Raw genomic sequence first — 16985 nt, forward strand, 5'->3', positions numbered from 1 at the left:
TATCCTAGTGGTTAGAGTGGAGGGGCGGCAGGGTATCCTAGTGGTTAGAGTGGAGGGGCGGCAGGGTATCCTAGTGGTTAGAGTGGAGGGACGGCAGGTAGCCTAGTGGTTAGAGTGGAGGGACGGCAGGTAGCCTAGTGGTTAGAGTGGAGGGGGGGCAGGGTAGCCTAGTGGTTAGAGTGAAGGGGCGGCAGGGTAGCCTAGTGGTTAGAGTGGAGGGACGGCAGGGTATCCTAGTGGTTAGAGTGGAGGGACGGCAGGTATCCTAGTGGTTAGAGTGGAGGGACGGCAGGGTATCCTAGTGGTTAGAGTGGAGGGGCGGCAGGGTATCCTAGTGGTTAGAGTGGAGGGACGGCAGGTAGCCTAGTGGTTAGAGTGGAGGGACGGCAGGTAGCCTAGTGGTTAGAGTGGAGGGGGGGCAGGGTAGCCTAGTGGTTAGAGTGGAGGGGCGGCAGGGTAGCCTAGTGGTTAGAGTGGAGGGGCGGCAGGGTATCCTAGTGGTTAGAGTGGAGGGACGGCAGGTATCCTAGTGGTTAGAGTGGAGGGACGGCAGGGTATCCTAGTGGTTAGAGTGGAGGGACGGCAGGGTAGTCTAGTGGTTAGAGTGGAGGGGCGGCAGGGTAGCCTAGTGGTTAGAGCGTTGGACTAGTAACCAGAAGGTTGCGAGTTCAAACCCCCGAGCTGACAAGGTACAAATCTGTCGTTCTGCCCCTGAACAGGCAGTTAACCCACTGTTCCTAGGCCGTCATTGTAAATAAGAATTTGTTCTTAACTGACTTGCCTGGTTAAATAAAGGTAAATAAAAAATGTAATTGCTAAAATATACTGTATCAAAATAAAAACTATACATTATTTCAAATTGCTTATCTTAAGCAAACCAGATGGCACATTTGTCTTTGTTTTTTTAAAAATGGACTGATAGCAATGTGCACACTCTCACACGAGGACACCAAAGGAAGCGTGTGTGTTTAGTGAGTCAGTCAGATCAGAGGCAGTAGGGATGACCTTGATAACTGAGTGAATTTGACAATTTTCCAGTCTTGCTAAGCATTCAAAATATAATTATACTTTATTATTTGTATTTTTTGACAACATTATTTTACTTCACTACATTCCTAAACAAATATACTTAAGGCTGAAAAAGGGGTGGCAGGGTAGCCTTCATTATTTATATTTATCAGAACTTTATTTTACGTATTTTACTTCACTACATTCCTAAACAAATATACTTTTTAATCCGACCGTTTTCCCCGACACCCAATTTGTTTAGTAATGTAGTGAAGTAAAAAATAGAGTTCTGATACATAAAGTACAGATTACACCACAGAACTACTTAAGTAGTACTTTATAGTATGATCCCCTGAAGTACTCTATTCCACTGGTTAATTGGATATTGATATTTCATGGTAAAAGTTCTACTGTAGCTGAACACACTGTAAGTCACCGTGGACATGAGCATCTGCTAAAGAGACTAAATGTACATGTATTTAATTAGAAACATTTGTCTACTTAAAAATCTATCTGATTTTTTTTTTGTCATTGACCCCCCCCCCCCCCCCCCAACTGAAATCCTGCTACTCTATAAAGACTATGAAAGAAGCTCTGTTTAATTCTCTGTTATATACGTTCAATAGCTTTGAGAAGAGAGGAGAGAACCAAGCTGTTTCCTACATGTGTATTTACAGTATACCCGTATAGTATTACATTGAGGCCTTTCCACTACTGTAAATCACTGCCCATTTACCTTCCGCGAACTCAGATTATATATACGGTTAAAGCACTATAACATGTCCATGTCCTTCTCACCTTTGTAGAACACTAGAAGCATGGGAACGCTAGGCACTGCATAGCCTGCGGAGACCTCATGGTGGTTTTAAAGTGCTCACAGATTCCACTTTCTGATGTCGTGGGTTGGATGGTTTGGCTGAGTTATTAAAGAGAGAAGGCTTCTGCAGGCCAGCACTGATGTCAGAGTGGTTTGTTTGTGTGTGTGTGTGTGTGTGTGTGTGAGGGAAAGGAATGAGGGGAAATTAGTAGTGTATGAGACCAACGTTACAGTAGCTATAAGACCTTTCCAGTCTGCAGAAGGAAAACCACAGGAAATAAGCATGAAATGAAAAAGTAGGCTAGACATTCTGTATATAATTCAAATCTGGTTTGACCAGTTAAATACTTGTTTCACTAGTGTGTGTGTGTGTGTGCGTGAGAAAGAGAGGGAGAGAGAGGGGGAGAAAGAGAGAGACAGAGACAGAGAGAGAGAATATCTACATTTCAGGTCCTTGTTTGGTCAAACCAACCTGGTATGATAGCGCCACCCGCTGTTGGGACACGTGCAGTGTGTGTGAAATGAGAAATGGTGGCGTTGCTAAGAGGATTAAAGCTGAACGCTGAGTGGCTACTCATTTTACTATAAGCCAATGAAATTAGCCGTTGTATTGAGGTGCAAAGCGTCTGGATACGAGTCGGGTAGTTGGCTTCTGTAAAGACGTCTTGACTCCTATTGAATATGAAAAAGCAGAAGATTTTGAATACAACAAATGGTCTTATTAACTACTTAGTTAGCTACTCTTTATTATAGTTCATTAAAAACAACAAACATCAACAACGTCTTCCTCCAACCAAATCAACCATCAATTCGACATCAGGACAGGATGTCAACATTTAGCTTCAGGAGAAGTGGAAAGAAAGCCTTCGTAAGTCAAGTCTCTTCCCTCACTCTGACTCTCAGACAGCTCTGCTTCTTACTGGACTAGTTAGCCAGCCAACTTTGTCTCTCTGCTTCTTACTAGACTAGTTAGCCAGCCAACTTTGTCTCTCTGCTTCTTACTAGACTAGTTAGCCAGCCAACTTTGTCTCTCTGCTTCTTACTAAACTAGTTAGCCAGCCAACTTTGTCTCTCTGCTTCTTACTAAACTAGTTAGCCAGCCAACTTCGTCTCTCTGCTTCTTACTAGACTAGTTAGCCAGCCAACTTTGTCTCTCTGCTTCTTACTAAACTAGTTAGCCACCCAACTTTGTCTCTCTGCTTCTTACTAGACTAGTTAGCCACCCAACTTTGTCTCTCTGCTTCTTACTAGACTAGTTAGCCAGCCAACTTTGTCTCTCTGCTTCTTACTAGACTAGTTAGCCAGCCAACTTTGTCTCTCTGCTTCTTACTAGACTAGTTAGCCAGCCAACTTTGTCTCTCTGCTTCTTACTAGACTAGTTAGCCAGCCAACTTTGTCTCTCTGCTTCTTACTAGACTAGTTAGCCAGCCAACTTTGTCTCTCTGCTTCTTACTAGACTAGTTAGCCAGCCAACTTTGTCTCTCTGCTTCTTACTAGACTAGTTAGCCAGCCAACTTTGTCTCTCTGCTTCTTACTAGACTAGTTAGCCAGTCAACTTTGTCTCTCTGCTTCCTACTAGACTAGTTAGCCAGCCAACTTTGTCTCTCTGCTTCTTACTAGACTAGTTAGCCAGCCAACTTTGTCGCTCTACTTCTTACTAGACTAGTTAGCCAGCCAACTTTGTCTCTCTGCTTCTTACTAGACTAGTTAGCCAGCCAACTTTGTCGCTCTGCTTCTTACTAGACTAGTTAGCCAGCCAACTTTGTCTCTCTGCTTCTTACTAGACTAGTTAGCCAGCCAACTTTGTCTCTCTGCTTCTTACTAGGCTAGTTAGCCAGCCAACTTTGTCTCTCTGCTTCTTACTGGACTAGTTAGCCAGCCAACTTTGTCTCTCTGCTTCTTACTGGACTAGTTAGCCAGCCAACTTTGTCTCTCTGCTTCTTACTAGACTAGTTAGCCAGCCAACTTTGTCTCTCTGCTTCTTACTAGACTGGTTAGCCAGCCAACTTTGTCTCTCTGCTTCTTACTAAACTAGTTAGCCAGCCAACTTTGTCTCTCTGCTTCTTACTGGACTAGTTAGCCAGCCAACTTTGTCTCTCTGCTTCTTACTAGACTAGTTAGCCAGCCAACTTTGTCTCTCTGCTTCTTACTAGACTAGTTAGCCAGCCAACTTTGTCTCTCTGCTTCATACTAGACTAGTTAGCCAGCCAACTTTGTCTCTCTGCTTCTTACTAGGCTAGTTAGCCAGCCAACTTTGTCTCTCTGCTTCTTACTAGACTAGTTAGCCAGCCAACTTTGTCTCTCTGCTTCTTACTAGACTAGTTAGCCAGCCAACTTTGTCTCTCTGCTTCTTACTAGACTAGTTAGCCAGCCAACTTTGTCTCTCTGCTTCTTACTAGACTAGTTAGCCAGCCAACTTTGTCTCTCTGCTTCTTACTAGACTAGTTAGCCAGCCAACTTTGTCGCTCTGCTTCGAGAAGGGAAGAGGCTTACTCTAAAATTGATTAAAGTGTTTTCCCCCTCATCAATCTACACACTACTCCATGAGGACAATGCAAAAACAGGTTTTATTTATTTTTTGCTAATTTATTACAAATAAAAAGCTGAAGTATCACATTTCCATAAGTATTCAGACCCTTTACTCAGTACTTTGTTGAAGCACCTTTGTCAGCGATTACAGCCTCAAGTCTTCTTGGGTATGACACTACAAGCTTGTCACACCTGTATTTGGGGAGTTTCTCCCATTCCTGTCTGCAGATCCTCTCAAGCTCTGTCAGGTTGGATGAGGAACGTTTCTCCAGAGCGATTCTGTAGGTAAAAGATGGCTCAACGTACCTCGCTCTCCCCTCTACATTGAACACGATATGACAAACAGAAAAGCAATTGTCAAGAATGAAGTGGTTTAGAAGTGCCTTTGTTAGGTGTGTGTGTGTTTGTAATAATTTACTCAAGCCGTTTGTAGTCCTGGTGTTATACAGGAAGTGATGCTGTGGTCCGTGGGAGTGTGTGTGTGTGTTATACAGGAAGTGATGCTGTGGTCCGTGGGAGTGTGTGTGTTATACAGGAAGTGATGCTGTGGTCCGTGGGAGTGTGTGTGTGTGTGTTATACTGGAAGTGATGCTGTGGTCCGTGGGAGTGTGTGTGTGTGTTATACAGGAAGTGATGCTGTGGTCCGTGGGAGTGTGTGTGTGTGTGTGTGTTATACAGGAAGTGATGCTGTGGTCCGTGGGAGTGTGTGTGTGTTATACAGGAAGTGATGCTGTGGTCCGTGGGTGTGTGTGTGTGTTATACAGGAAGTGATGCTGTGGTCCGTGGGAGTGTGTGTGTGTGTTATACAGGAAGTGATGCTGTGGTCCGTGGGAGTGTGTGTGTGTGTGTGTGTGTGTGTGTGTGTTATACTTGAAGTGATGCTGTGGTCCGTGGGAGTGTGTGTGTGTGTGTTATACAGGAAGTGATGCTGTGGTCCGTGGTAGAGTGTGTGTGTTATACAGGAAGTGATGCTGTGGTCCGTGGGAGTGTGTGTGTGTGTGTGTGTGTGTGTTATACAGGAAGTGATGCTGTGGTCCGTGGGAGTGTGTGTGTGTGTTATACAGGAAGTGATGCTGTGGTCCGTGGGAGTGTGTGTGTGTTATACAGGAAGTGATGCTGTGGTCCGTGGGAGTATGTGTGTCATACAGGAAGTGATGCTGTGTTCACCATATTTGTAAACATTTGGTCAGTCTACTTGTCTCAAAGATCCTCCTCGTCAACTCCATAACCATCAACTTCCATGTTAACATCATTCTCTCTCCTCACACCTCATCAACTCACCTTCACTGTGTTGTGGTGAACGCTTCCCCCTAACAAGGTTTGTTTTGATTTAGAGGCACATAGCTCACGGCTTGATCCCTGCAGCCACCATCGCCCCCCGGCCTGCTGTACCCCGTACCCCTCCCCCTCGCAGCCCGTACCCCTCTCCAGAAAGACCCAGGTACCTATATGGAACTTACACCTAACAAACGGACCTGCATCCCACATGGCATCCTGTACCCTATATAGAATGCACACCTTTTCACCGGGGCCCGTAGGATAGTGCGTTTTATGTAGGGAATAGGGTGTCATTTGGAATGCACTCTCAACTCTGTCTGACGTCTTTCTCTCCTCTTCCCTTCTCGTTCCTTGTCTCCTTGTTCCTTGTCTCCTCTTCCCTCCTCATCCCTTGTCTCCACTTCCCTTCTGGTTCCTTGTCTCCTCATTCCTTGTCTCCTCGTTCCTTGTCTCCTTGTTCCTTGTCTCCTCTTCCCTCCTCGTTCCTTGTCTCCACTTCCCTTCTGGTTCCTTGTCTCCTCGTTCCTTGTCTCCTCGTTACTTGTCTCCTCGTTACTTGTCTCCACTTCCCTTCTCTCCTCTTCCGTTCTCGTTACTTGTCTCCTCGTTCCTTGTCTCCTCGTTACTTGTCTCCACTTCCCTTCTGGTTCCTTGTCTCCTCGTTACTTGTCTCCACTTCCCTTCCCTTCTCTCCTCTTCCGTTCTCGTTCCTTGTCTCCTCGTTCCTTGTCTCCTCCTTACTTGTCTCCTCGTTCCTTGTCTTCTGTCATCCTTTTTCCTTCTAACCTTATTGCCATGACTCTCAGATGACTTATTGTACATGTAAGTATGAATGACTATCTGAATTCTGACTTATCTATCCTAAAACCTCTTATTACAGGTGACCTCATCCCATCTGGGCTAAAACCTGTTATTACAGGTGACCTCATCCCATCTGGGCTAAAACCTGTTATTACAGGTGACATCAATCCATCTGTCCTAAAACCTGTTATTACAGGTGACATCATCCCATCTGTCCTAAAACCTCTTATTACAGGTGACCTCATCCCATCTGGGCTAAAACCTGTTATTACAGGTGACCTCATCCCATCTGGGCTAAAACCTGTTATTACAGGTGACATCAATCCATCTGTCCTAAAACCTGTTATTACAGGTGACATCATCCCATCTGTCCTAAAACCTGTTATTACAGGTGACATCATCCCATCTGTCCTAAAACCTGTTATTACAGGTGACATCATCCCATCTGTCCTAAAACCTGTTATTATAGGTGACCTCATCCCATCTGTCCTAAAACCTGTTATTGCAGGTGACCTCATCTCATCTGTCCTAAAACCTGTTATTGCAGGTGACCTCATCCCATCTATCCTAAAACCTGTTATTACAGGTGACCTCATCCCATCTGGGCTAAAACCTGTAATTGCAGGTGACCTCATCCTATCTGTCCTAAAACCTGTTATTACAGGTGACCTCATCCCATCTGGGCTAAAACCTGTAATTACAGGTGACCTCATCCCATCTGTCCTAAAACCTGTTATTACAGGTGACCTCAATCTATCTGTCCTTAAAACCTGTTATTACAGGTGACATCATCTCACCTGGGATAAAACCTGTTATTACAGGTAACCTCATCCCATCTATCCTAAAACCTGTAATTACAGGTGACCTCATCCCATCTGGGCTAAAATGTGTTATTACAGGTGATCTCATCTCTTCTGTCCTAAAACCTGTTATTACAGGTGACCTCATTCCATCTGTCCTAAAACCTGTTATTGCAGGTGACCTCATCTTATCTGTCCTAAAACCTGTTATTGCAGGTGACCTCATCCCATCTGTCCTAAAACCTGTTATTACAGGTGACCTCATCCCATCTATCCTAAAACCTGTTATTACAGGTGACATCATCTCACCTGGGCTAAAACCTGTTATTACAGGTGACCTCATCCCATCTTGGTTAAAACCTGTTATTACAGGTGACCTCATCCCATCTTGGTTAAAACCTGTTATTACAGGTGACCTCATCCCATCTGGGTTAAAACCTGTTATTACAGGTGACCTCAGCCCATCTGGGCTTAAACCTGTAATTACAGGTGACATCATCTCATCTGGGCTAAAACGTGTTATTACAGGTGACCTCATCCCATCTGGGTTAAAACCTGTTATTACAGGTAACCTCATCCCATCTGTCCTACAACCTGTAATACAGGTAACCTCATCCCATCTGGGTTAAAACCTGTAACTACAGGTAACCTCATCCCATCTGGGTTAAAACCTGTAACTACAGGTAACCTCATCCCATCTGGGTTAAAACCTGTAACTACAGGTAACCTCATCCCATCTGGGTTAAAACCTGTAACTACAGGTAACCTCATCCCATCTGGGTTAAAACCTGTAACTACAGGTAACCTCATCCCATCTGGGTTAAAACCTGTAACTACAGGTAACCTCATCCCATCTGGGTTAAAACCTGTAACTACAGGTAACCTCATCCCATCTGGGTTAAAACCTGTAACTACAGGTAACCTCATCCCATCTGGGTTAAAACCTGTAACTACAGGTAACCTCATCCCATCTGGGTTAAAACCTGTAACTACAGGTAACCTCATCCCATCTGGGTTAAAACCTGTAATTACAGGTGACCTCATCCCATCTGGGTTAAAACCTGTAACTACAGGTAACCTCATCCCATCTATCCTAAAACCTGTTATTACAGGTGACCTCATCCCATCTGGGCTAAAACCTGTAATTACAGGTGACCTCATCCCATCTGTCCTAAAACCTGTTATTACAGGTGACCTCATCCCATCTGGGCTAAAACCTGTAATTACAGGTGACCTCAACCATCTGTCCTAAAACCTGTTATTACAGGTGACCTCAATCTTTCTGTCCTTAAAACCTGTTATTACTGGTGACCTCATCCCATCTGTCCTAAAACCTGTTATTGCAGGTGACTTCATCCCATCTGTCCTAAAACCTGTTATTGCAGGTGACCTCATCCATCTGTCCTAAAACCTGTTATTACAGGTGACCTCATCCCATCTATCCTAAAACCTGTTATTACAGGTGACATCATCTCACCTGGGCTAAAACCTGTTATTACAGGTGACCTCATCCCATCTTGGTTAAAACCTGTTATTACAGGTGACCTCATCCCTTCTGTCCTTAAAACCTGTTATTACTGGTGACCTCATCCCGTCTGTCCTAAAACCTGTTATTGCAGGTGACCTCATCCATCTGTCCTAAAACCTGTTATTACAGGTGACCTCATCCCATCTATCCTAAAACCTGTTATTACAGGTGACATCATCTCACCTGGGCTAAAACCTGTTATTACAGGTGACCTCATCCCATCTTGGTTAAAACCTGTTATTACAGGTGACCTCATCCCTTCTGTCCTTAAAACCTGTTATTACAGGTGACCTCATTCCATCTGTCTTAAAACCTGTTATTGCAGGTGACCTCATCTTATCTGTCCTAAAACCTGTTATTGCAGGTGACCTCATCCCATCTGTCCTAAAACCTGTTATTACAGGTGACCTCATCCCATCTATCCTAAAACCTGTTATTACAGGTGACATCATCTCACCTGGGCTAAAACCTGTTATTACAGGTGACCTCATCCCATCTTGGTTAAAACCTGTTATTACAGGTGACCTCATCCCATCTTGGTTAAAACCTGTTATTACAGGTGACCTCATCCCATCTGGGTTAAAACCTGTTATTACAGGTGACCTCAGCCCATCTGGGCTTAAACCTGTAATTACAGGTGACATCATCTCATCTGGGCTAAAACGTGTTATTACAGGTGACCTCATCCCATCTGGGTTAAAACCTGTTATTACAGGTAACCTCATCCCATCTGTCCTACAACCTGTAATACAGGTAACCTCATCCCATCTGGGTTAAAACCTGTAACTACAGGTAACCTCATCCCATCTGGGTTAAAACCTGTAACTACAGGTAACCTCATCCCATCTGGGTTAAAACCTGTAACTACAGGTAACCTCATCCCATCTGGGTTAAAACCTGTAACTACAGGTAACCTCATCCCATCTGGGTTAAAACCTGTAACTACAGGTAACCTCATCCCATCTGGGTTAAAACCTGTAACTACAGGTAACCTCATCCCATCTGGGTTAAAACCTGTAATTACAGGTAACCTCATCCCATCTGGGTTAAAACCTGTAATTACAGGTAACCTCATCCCACCTGGGTTAAAACCTTAGTGTCACGGACTTATAAGTATCACTTGTTTTTGTTGTTGACTCCCATCTGTGCTTAATGAACCCTCATCCATCTGTGTTTAATGAACCCTCATCCATCTGTGTTTTAATGAACCCTCATCCATTGGTGCTTAATGAACCCTCATCCATCTGTGTTTTAAATAACCCTCATCCATCTGTGTTTAATGAACCCTCATCCATCGGTGCTTAATGAACCCTCATCCATCTATGTTTAATGAACCCTCATCCATCTGTGTTTAATGAACCCTCTTCCATCTGTGTTAAATGAACCCTCATCCATCTGTGTTTAATGAACCCTCATCCAACTGTATTTTAATGAACCCTCATCCATCTGTGTTTAATGAACCCTCATCCATCGGTGCTTAATGAACCCTCATCCATCTATGTTTAATGAACCCTCACCCATCTGTGTTTAATGAACCCTCACCCATCTGTGTGTTTATGAACCCTCATCCATCTGTGTGTTTATGAACCCTCATCCATCTGTGTTTTAATGAACCCTCATCCATCTGTGTTTAATGAACCCTCATCCATCTATGTTTAATGAACCCTCATCCATCTGTGCTTAATGAACCCTCATCCATATGTGTGTTAATGAACCCTCATCCATCTGTGTGTTAATGAACCCTCACCCATCTGTGTTTAATGAACCCTCATCCATCTGTGTGTTAATGAACCCTCATCCATCTGTGCTTGATGAACCCTCATCCATCTGTGTGTTAATGAACCCTCATCCATCTGTGTGTTAATGAACCCTCATCCATTTGTGTGTTAATGAACCCTCATCCATCTGTGCTTAATGAACCCTCATCCATAGTGACAATGTGTTTTCTACTTTTGTCTGTATCCTCCACTTCCTCTTTAACTCGTCTTTCTGTCCGTACTACAGGTCTGCCTTGGCAGCCGCCATCTTGTCGTCGTCGTTGACCGGCAGGACCATCGCCCTCCCTCCTGCACGCCCCAGATCCTTCTCCGAGAGTGACTGCTCACGCTCAGAGACACACACCACGTTCGAGCCTTACGCCAGCACAGCGCTCTACACTAGGTAGGCCGCCTTTGACCGGCAGGACCATCGCCCTCCCTCCTGCACGCCCCAGATCCTTCTCCGAGAGTGACTGCTCACGCTCAGAGACACACACCACGTTCGAGCCTTACGCCAGCACAGCGCTCTACACTAGGTAGGCCGCCTTTGACCGGCAGGACCATCGCCCTCCCTCCTGCACGCCCCAGATCCTTCTCCGAGAGTGACTGCTCACGCTCAGAGACACACACCACGTTCGAGCCTTACGCCAGCACAGCGCTCTACACTAGGTAGGCCGCCTTTGACCGGCAGGACCATCGCCCTCCCTCCTGCACGCCCCAGATCCTTCTCCGAGAGTGACTGCTCACGCTCAGAGACACACACCACGTTCGAGCCTTACGCCAGCACAGCGCTCTACACTAGGTAGGCCGCCTTTGACCGGCAGGACCATCGCCCTCCCTCCTGCACGCCCCAGATCCTTCTCCGAGAGTGACTGCTCACGCTCAGAGACACACACCACGTTCGAGCCTTACGCCAGCACAGCGCTCTACACTAGGCAGGCCGCCTTTGACCGGCAGGACCATCGCCCTCCCTCCTGCACGCCCCAGATCCTTCTCCGAGAGTGACTGCTCACGCTCAGAGACACACACCACGTTCGAGCCTTACGCCAGCACAGCGCTCTACACTAGGCAGGCCGCCTTTGACCGGCAGGACCATCGCCCTCCCTCCTGCACGCCCCAGATCCTTCTCCGAGAGTGACTGCTCACGCTCAGAGACACACACCACGTTCGAGCCTTACGCCAGCACAGCGCTCTACACTAGGCAGGCCGCCTTTGCTTGTTGGTGTCGCTCAGAATCCGTCAACATCACTGAGTCTGACAATCAATTCTTCCGCGATTCCTTGCATCCTATCTCCTAGCGTCTTGTTTGAAACGTATTGGAGGAGAAGGCTCAAGGTCCCGCCCCTCAGACCTTCTTCTCCAATACGTTTTGAGGAGGAGTCGAGGACAGATTAATTGAGAAAGAGCCTGCAGTGCCACCTACAGATGTCGTATCTTAATTTGACCCAGTTTTTCACAGCAGGAAAATAATCCTGCAGCAACAGGAAATGTGAATTATTATGTGGATTATAATGATATACATGTTTTGTAGTGGTTGTTATATTTTCTCATTAGGGCAAATAACATTTGACATTTTTTAAGTGGAAAATTATAAACATTAGCAACCTTTTTAAACCTTGAATCCTGCCACAACTTGATGATCAAATGAAGATCCTATATCTGTAGTAGGTCACTTACAGTAGTCTGCCCTCAGTGACCAAAGCTGTGAATCAGTGATACCAGAGGAGTAGATCTGTGATCTCTCTCTCATGTCTTTATTTAGAGACGGAGAGCCAGAATCTTTGGCTGGCCGGCCTCGCTTGCCCTCTCCTGGGCTCTCTGAAGACCATGATGATGAAGAGGAGGAGGAGGACTTAGAGAGATCGGTTCTGTCAGATGAAGATGGTCATGTCTACCAGTCTCTGGATCGCCGGGGGAGAAGTCCCACCAGAGACAGATATGACATCTACACCCGGCCTGTAAAACAGGTAAGACGAGTTTGGGTCAGGACCTCTACACCCGGCCTGTAAAACAGGGAGGAAGGGTTTGGGTCAGGACATCTACGCCCGGCCTGTAAAACAGGTAGGAAGGGTTTGGGTCAGGACATCTACACCCGGCCTGTAAAACGGGGAGGAAGAGTTTGGGTCAGGACCTCTACACCCGGCCTGTAAAACAGGTAGGAAGGGTTTGGGTCAGGACCTCTACACCCGGCCTGTAAAACAGGGAGGAAGGGTTTGGGTCAGGGCCTCTACACCCGGCCTGTAAAACAGGGAGGAAGGGTTTGGGTCAGGACATCTACACCCGGCCTGTAAAACAGGGAGGAAGGGTTTGGGTCAGGACCTCTACACCCGGCCTGTAAAACAGGGAGGAAGGGTTTGGGTCAGGGCCGTCCTCACCAACCACCATAACTACTGTAGCCTGCCGTTAACAGGTTAACCATAGATATCTAAGGGCCGTCCACACCAACCACCATAACTACTGTAGCCTGCCGTTAACAGGTTAACCATAGATATCTAAGGGCCGTCCTCACCAACCACCGTAACTACTGTAGCCTGCCGTTAACAGGTTAACCATAGATATCTAAGGGCCGTCCTCACCAACCACCGTAACTACTGTAGCCTGCCGTTAACAGGTTAACCATAGATATCTAAGGGCCGTCCACACCAACGACCATAACTACTGTAGCCTGCCGTTAACAGGTTAACCATAGATATCTAAGGGCCGTCCACACCAACCACCATAACTACTGTAGCCTGCCGTTAACAGGTTAACCATAGATATCTAAGGGCCGTCCACACCAACCACCATAACTACTGTAGCCTGCCGTTAACAGGTTAACCATAGATATCTAAGGGCCGTCCTCACCAACCACCGTAACTACTGTAGCCTGCCGTTAACAGGTTAACCATAGATATCTAAGGGCCGTCCTCACCAACCACCGTAACTACTGTAGCCTGCCGTTAACAGGTTAACCATAGATATCTAAGGGCCGTCCTCACCAACGACCATAACTACTGTAGCCTGCCGTTAACAGGTTAACCATAGATATCTAAGGGCCGTCCTCACCAACCACCGTAACTACTGTAGCCTGCCGTTAACAGGTTAACCATAGATATCTAAGGGCCGTCCTCACCAACCACCATAACTACTGTATATTAACAAATGATACACACAGAGCCTTCAGACAGTATTCACACCCCTCGACTTATCCCACATTTTATTGTTACAGCCTGAATTTAAAATGTATTAAAAGGAGATTTTGTTTTGTAACTAGTCTACTACACACAACATCCCATAATGTCAAAGTGGTATTTATTCAATTGATTTAACCTTTTTATTTAACTTGGCAAGTCAGTTAAGAACAAATTCTTATTTTACAATGACGGCCTACCCCCGAGCCAGACCCGGACGACGCCGGGCCGATTGTGCGCCGCCCTATTGGACTCCCAATCACGGCCGGATGTGATACAGCCTGGATTCGAACCAGGGACTGCACTGAGACGCAGTGCCTTAGACCACTGCGCCACTCAGGAGTAGAGTTCAGGAATAGACATCACATTATAAGTTGCATGGACTCACCTCTGTGTGTGATAATAGTGTTTAACATGAGGTGTGAATGACTACCTCATCTCTGAACCCCACACATACAATTATGGGGTGGCAGGTAGCCTGGTGGTTAGAGCGTTGGACTAGTTACTGAAAGGTTGCAAGATCCAATCTCTGGTAAAAAAAACTGTCGTTCTGACCCCTGAACAAGGCAGTTAACCCACTGTTCCTAGGCCGTCATTAAAAATAAGAATTTGTTCTTAACTGACTTGTCTAGTTAAATAAAAAAATATCTGTAAAGTCCCGTGGTCGAGCAGTGAATTTCAAACACTGATTCAACCACAAAGACCAGGGAGGTTTTCCAAGGCCTCGCTGAGAAGGGCCCCTATTGATAAAATAAAAAAAAACAGACCTTGACAACTGTTTGAGCATGGTGACGTCATTAATTACACTTTGAATGGTGTATCAATACACCCAGTCACTACAAAGATTTCACCATGAGGCCAATGGTGACTTTAAAACAGTTACAGAGTTTCATGGCTGTGACAGGAGAGAACTGAGGATGGATCAACAACATTGTCGTTACTCCACAATACTAACCTACATGACAGAGTGAAAAGAAGGAAGCCTGTACAGAATAACAAATATTCCTAAACATGCTTCCTGTTTGCAACAAGACACTAAAGTAAAACTGCAAAAAATGTGGTGAAGTAATACAATGTTTGTCCTGAATACAGTGTTATGTTACAACACATTACTGAGTACCACTCCTCATATGTTCAAGCATAGTGGTGGCTGCATCATGTTATGGGTATGCTTGTCATCGTTAAGGACTGGGGGAGTTTTTCAGGATTAAAAAGAAACGGAATGGAGCTATTATCACAGGCAACATCCTAGAGGAAAACCTGGTTCAGTCTGCTTTCCACCAGACACTGGGAGACGAATTCACCTTTCAGCAGGTCAATAACCTAAAACACAAGGACAAATCTACACTGGAGTTGCTTACCTAGAAGATAGTTAATGTTCTTGAGTGGACGAGTTATAGTTTTAACTTAAATCTACTTGGAAATCTATGTCAAGACCTGAAAATGGTCTAGCAATGATCAACAACCAATTTGACAGAGCTTGAAGCATTTATAAAATAATAATGGGCAAATGTTGGACAATCCAGGTGTGGAAATCTCTTAGGGTGTTATCACATATTAAACGAACCCATCTCAGTCCTCTTTAAATTGAACTCTGGGGCAGAAAAGGACCCATCTCAGTCCTCTTTTTAAAGTGAACTCTGGGGCAGAAAAGGACCCATCTCAGTCCTCTTTTTAAAGTGAACTCTGGGGTAGAAAAGGACCCATCTCAGTCCTCTTTAAAGTGAACTCTGGGCTAGAAAAGGACCCATCTCAGTCCTCTTGAAAGTGAACTCTGGGGTAGAAAAGGACCCATCTGAGTCCTCTTTAAAGTAAACTCTGGGGCAGAAAAGGACCCATCTGAGTCCTCTTTAAAGTGAACTCTGGGGTAGAAAAGGACCCATCTCAGTCCTCTTTAAAGTGAACTCTGGGGCAGAAAAGGACCCATCTCAGTCCTCTTTAAAGTGAACTCTGGGGTAGAAAAGGACCCATCTCAGTCCTCTTTAAAGTGAACTCTGGGGTAGAAAAGGACCCATCTCAGTCCTCTTTAAAGTGAACTCTGGGGCAGAAAAGGACCCATCTCAGTCCTCTTTAAAGTGAACTCTGGGGCAGAAAAGGACCCATCTCAGTCCTCTTGAAAGTGAACTCTGGGGTAGAAAAGGACCCATCTCAGTCCTCTTTAAAGTGAACTCTGGGGCAGAAAAGGACCCATCTCAGTCCTCTTGAAAGTGAACTCTGGGGTAGAAAAGGACCCATCTCAGTCCTCTTTTTAAAGTGAACTCTGGGGTAGAAAAGGACCCATCTCAGTCCTCTTTAAAGTGAACTCTGGGGCAGAAAAGGACCCATCTCAGTCCTCTTTAAAGTGAACTCTGGGGCAGAAAAGGACCCATCTCAGTCCTCTTGAAAGTGAACTCTGGGGTAGAAAAGGACCCATCTCAGTCCTCTTTTTAAAGTGAACTCTGGGGTAGAAAAGGACCCATCTCAGTCCTCTTTAAAGTGAACTCTGGGGCAGAAAAGGACCCATCTCAGTCCTCTTTAAAGTGAACTCTGGGGTAGAAAAGGACCCATCTCAGTCCTCTTGAAAGTGAACTCTGGGGTAGAAAAGGACCCATCTCAGTCCTCTTTTTAAAGTGAACTCTGGGGTAGAAAAGGACCCATCTCAGTCCTCTTTTTAAAGTGAACTCTGGGGTAGAAAAGGACCCATCTCAGTCCTCTTGAAAGTGAACTCTGGGGTAGAAAAGGACCCATCTCAGTCCTCTTGAAAGTGAACTCTGGGGTAGAAAAGGACCCATCTCAGTCCTCTTTAAAGTGAACTCTGGGGCAGAAAAGGACCCATCTCAGTCCTCTTTAAAGTGAACTCTGGGGTAGAAAAGGACCCATCTCAGTCCTCTTTAAAGTGAACTCTGGGGTAGAAAAGGACCCATCTCAGTCCTCTTGAAAGTGAACTCTGGGGCAGAAAAGGACCCATCTCAGTCCTCTTGAAAGTGAACTCTGGGGTAGAAAAGGACCCATCTCAGTCCTCTTTAAAGTGAACTCTGGGGTAGAAAAGGACCCATCTCAGTCCTCTTTAAAGTGAACTCTGGGGTAGAAAAGGACCCATCTCAGTCCTCTTGAAAGTGAACTCTGGGGTAGAAAAGGACCCATCTCAGTCCTCTTTAAAGTGAACTCTGGGGTAGAAAAGGACCCATCTCAGTCCTCTTTAAAGTGAACTCTGGGGCAGAAAAGGACCCATCTCAGTCCTCTTTAAAGTGAACTCTGGGGTAGAAAAGGACCCATCTCAGTCCTCTTGAAAGTGAACTCTGGGGTAGAAAAGGACCC

At 45.5% G+C, this 16985-nt stretch overlaps 1 protein-coding gene across 1 annotated transcript in view; it reads left to right on the top strand.

The window, feature by feature from the left end:
- The first annotated feature begins 2464 nt into the window (after positions 1–2464).
- Positions 2465–16985, top strand: part of LOC139384615 (centrosomal protein of 89 kDa-like) — a 194617-nt gene continuing 180096 nt past the window's right edge. Inside the window, exons 1-4 of the mRNA XM_071129434.1 lie at positions 2465–2693; positions 5689–5795; positions 10766–10921; positions 12281–12485. Coding sequence (XP_070985535.1) covers positions 2652–2693; positions 5689–5795; positions 10766–10921; positions 12281–12485 — 510 coding nt within the window. The 5' untranslated portion in view covers positions 2465–2651. The remainder of the gene's footprint in view (positions 2694–5688; positions 5796–10765; positions 10922–12280; positions 12486–16985) is intronic.

This window comes from Oncorhynchus clarkii, chromosome 26, assembly GCF_045791955.1.
Source record: "Oncorhynchus clarkii lewisi isolate Uvic-CL-2024 chromosome 26, UVic_Ocla_1.0, whole genome shotgun sequence".
Lineage (NCBI taxonomy): Eukaryota > Metazoa > Chordata > Actinopteri > Salmoniformes > Salmonidae > Oncorhynchus > Oncorhynchus clarkii.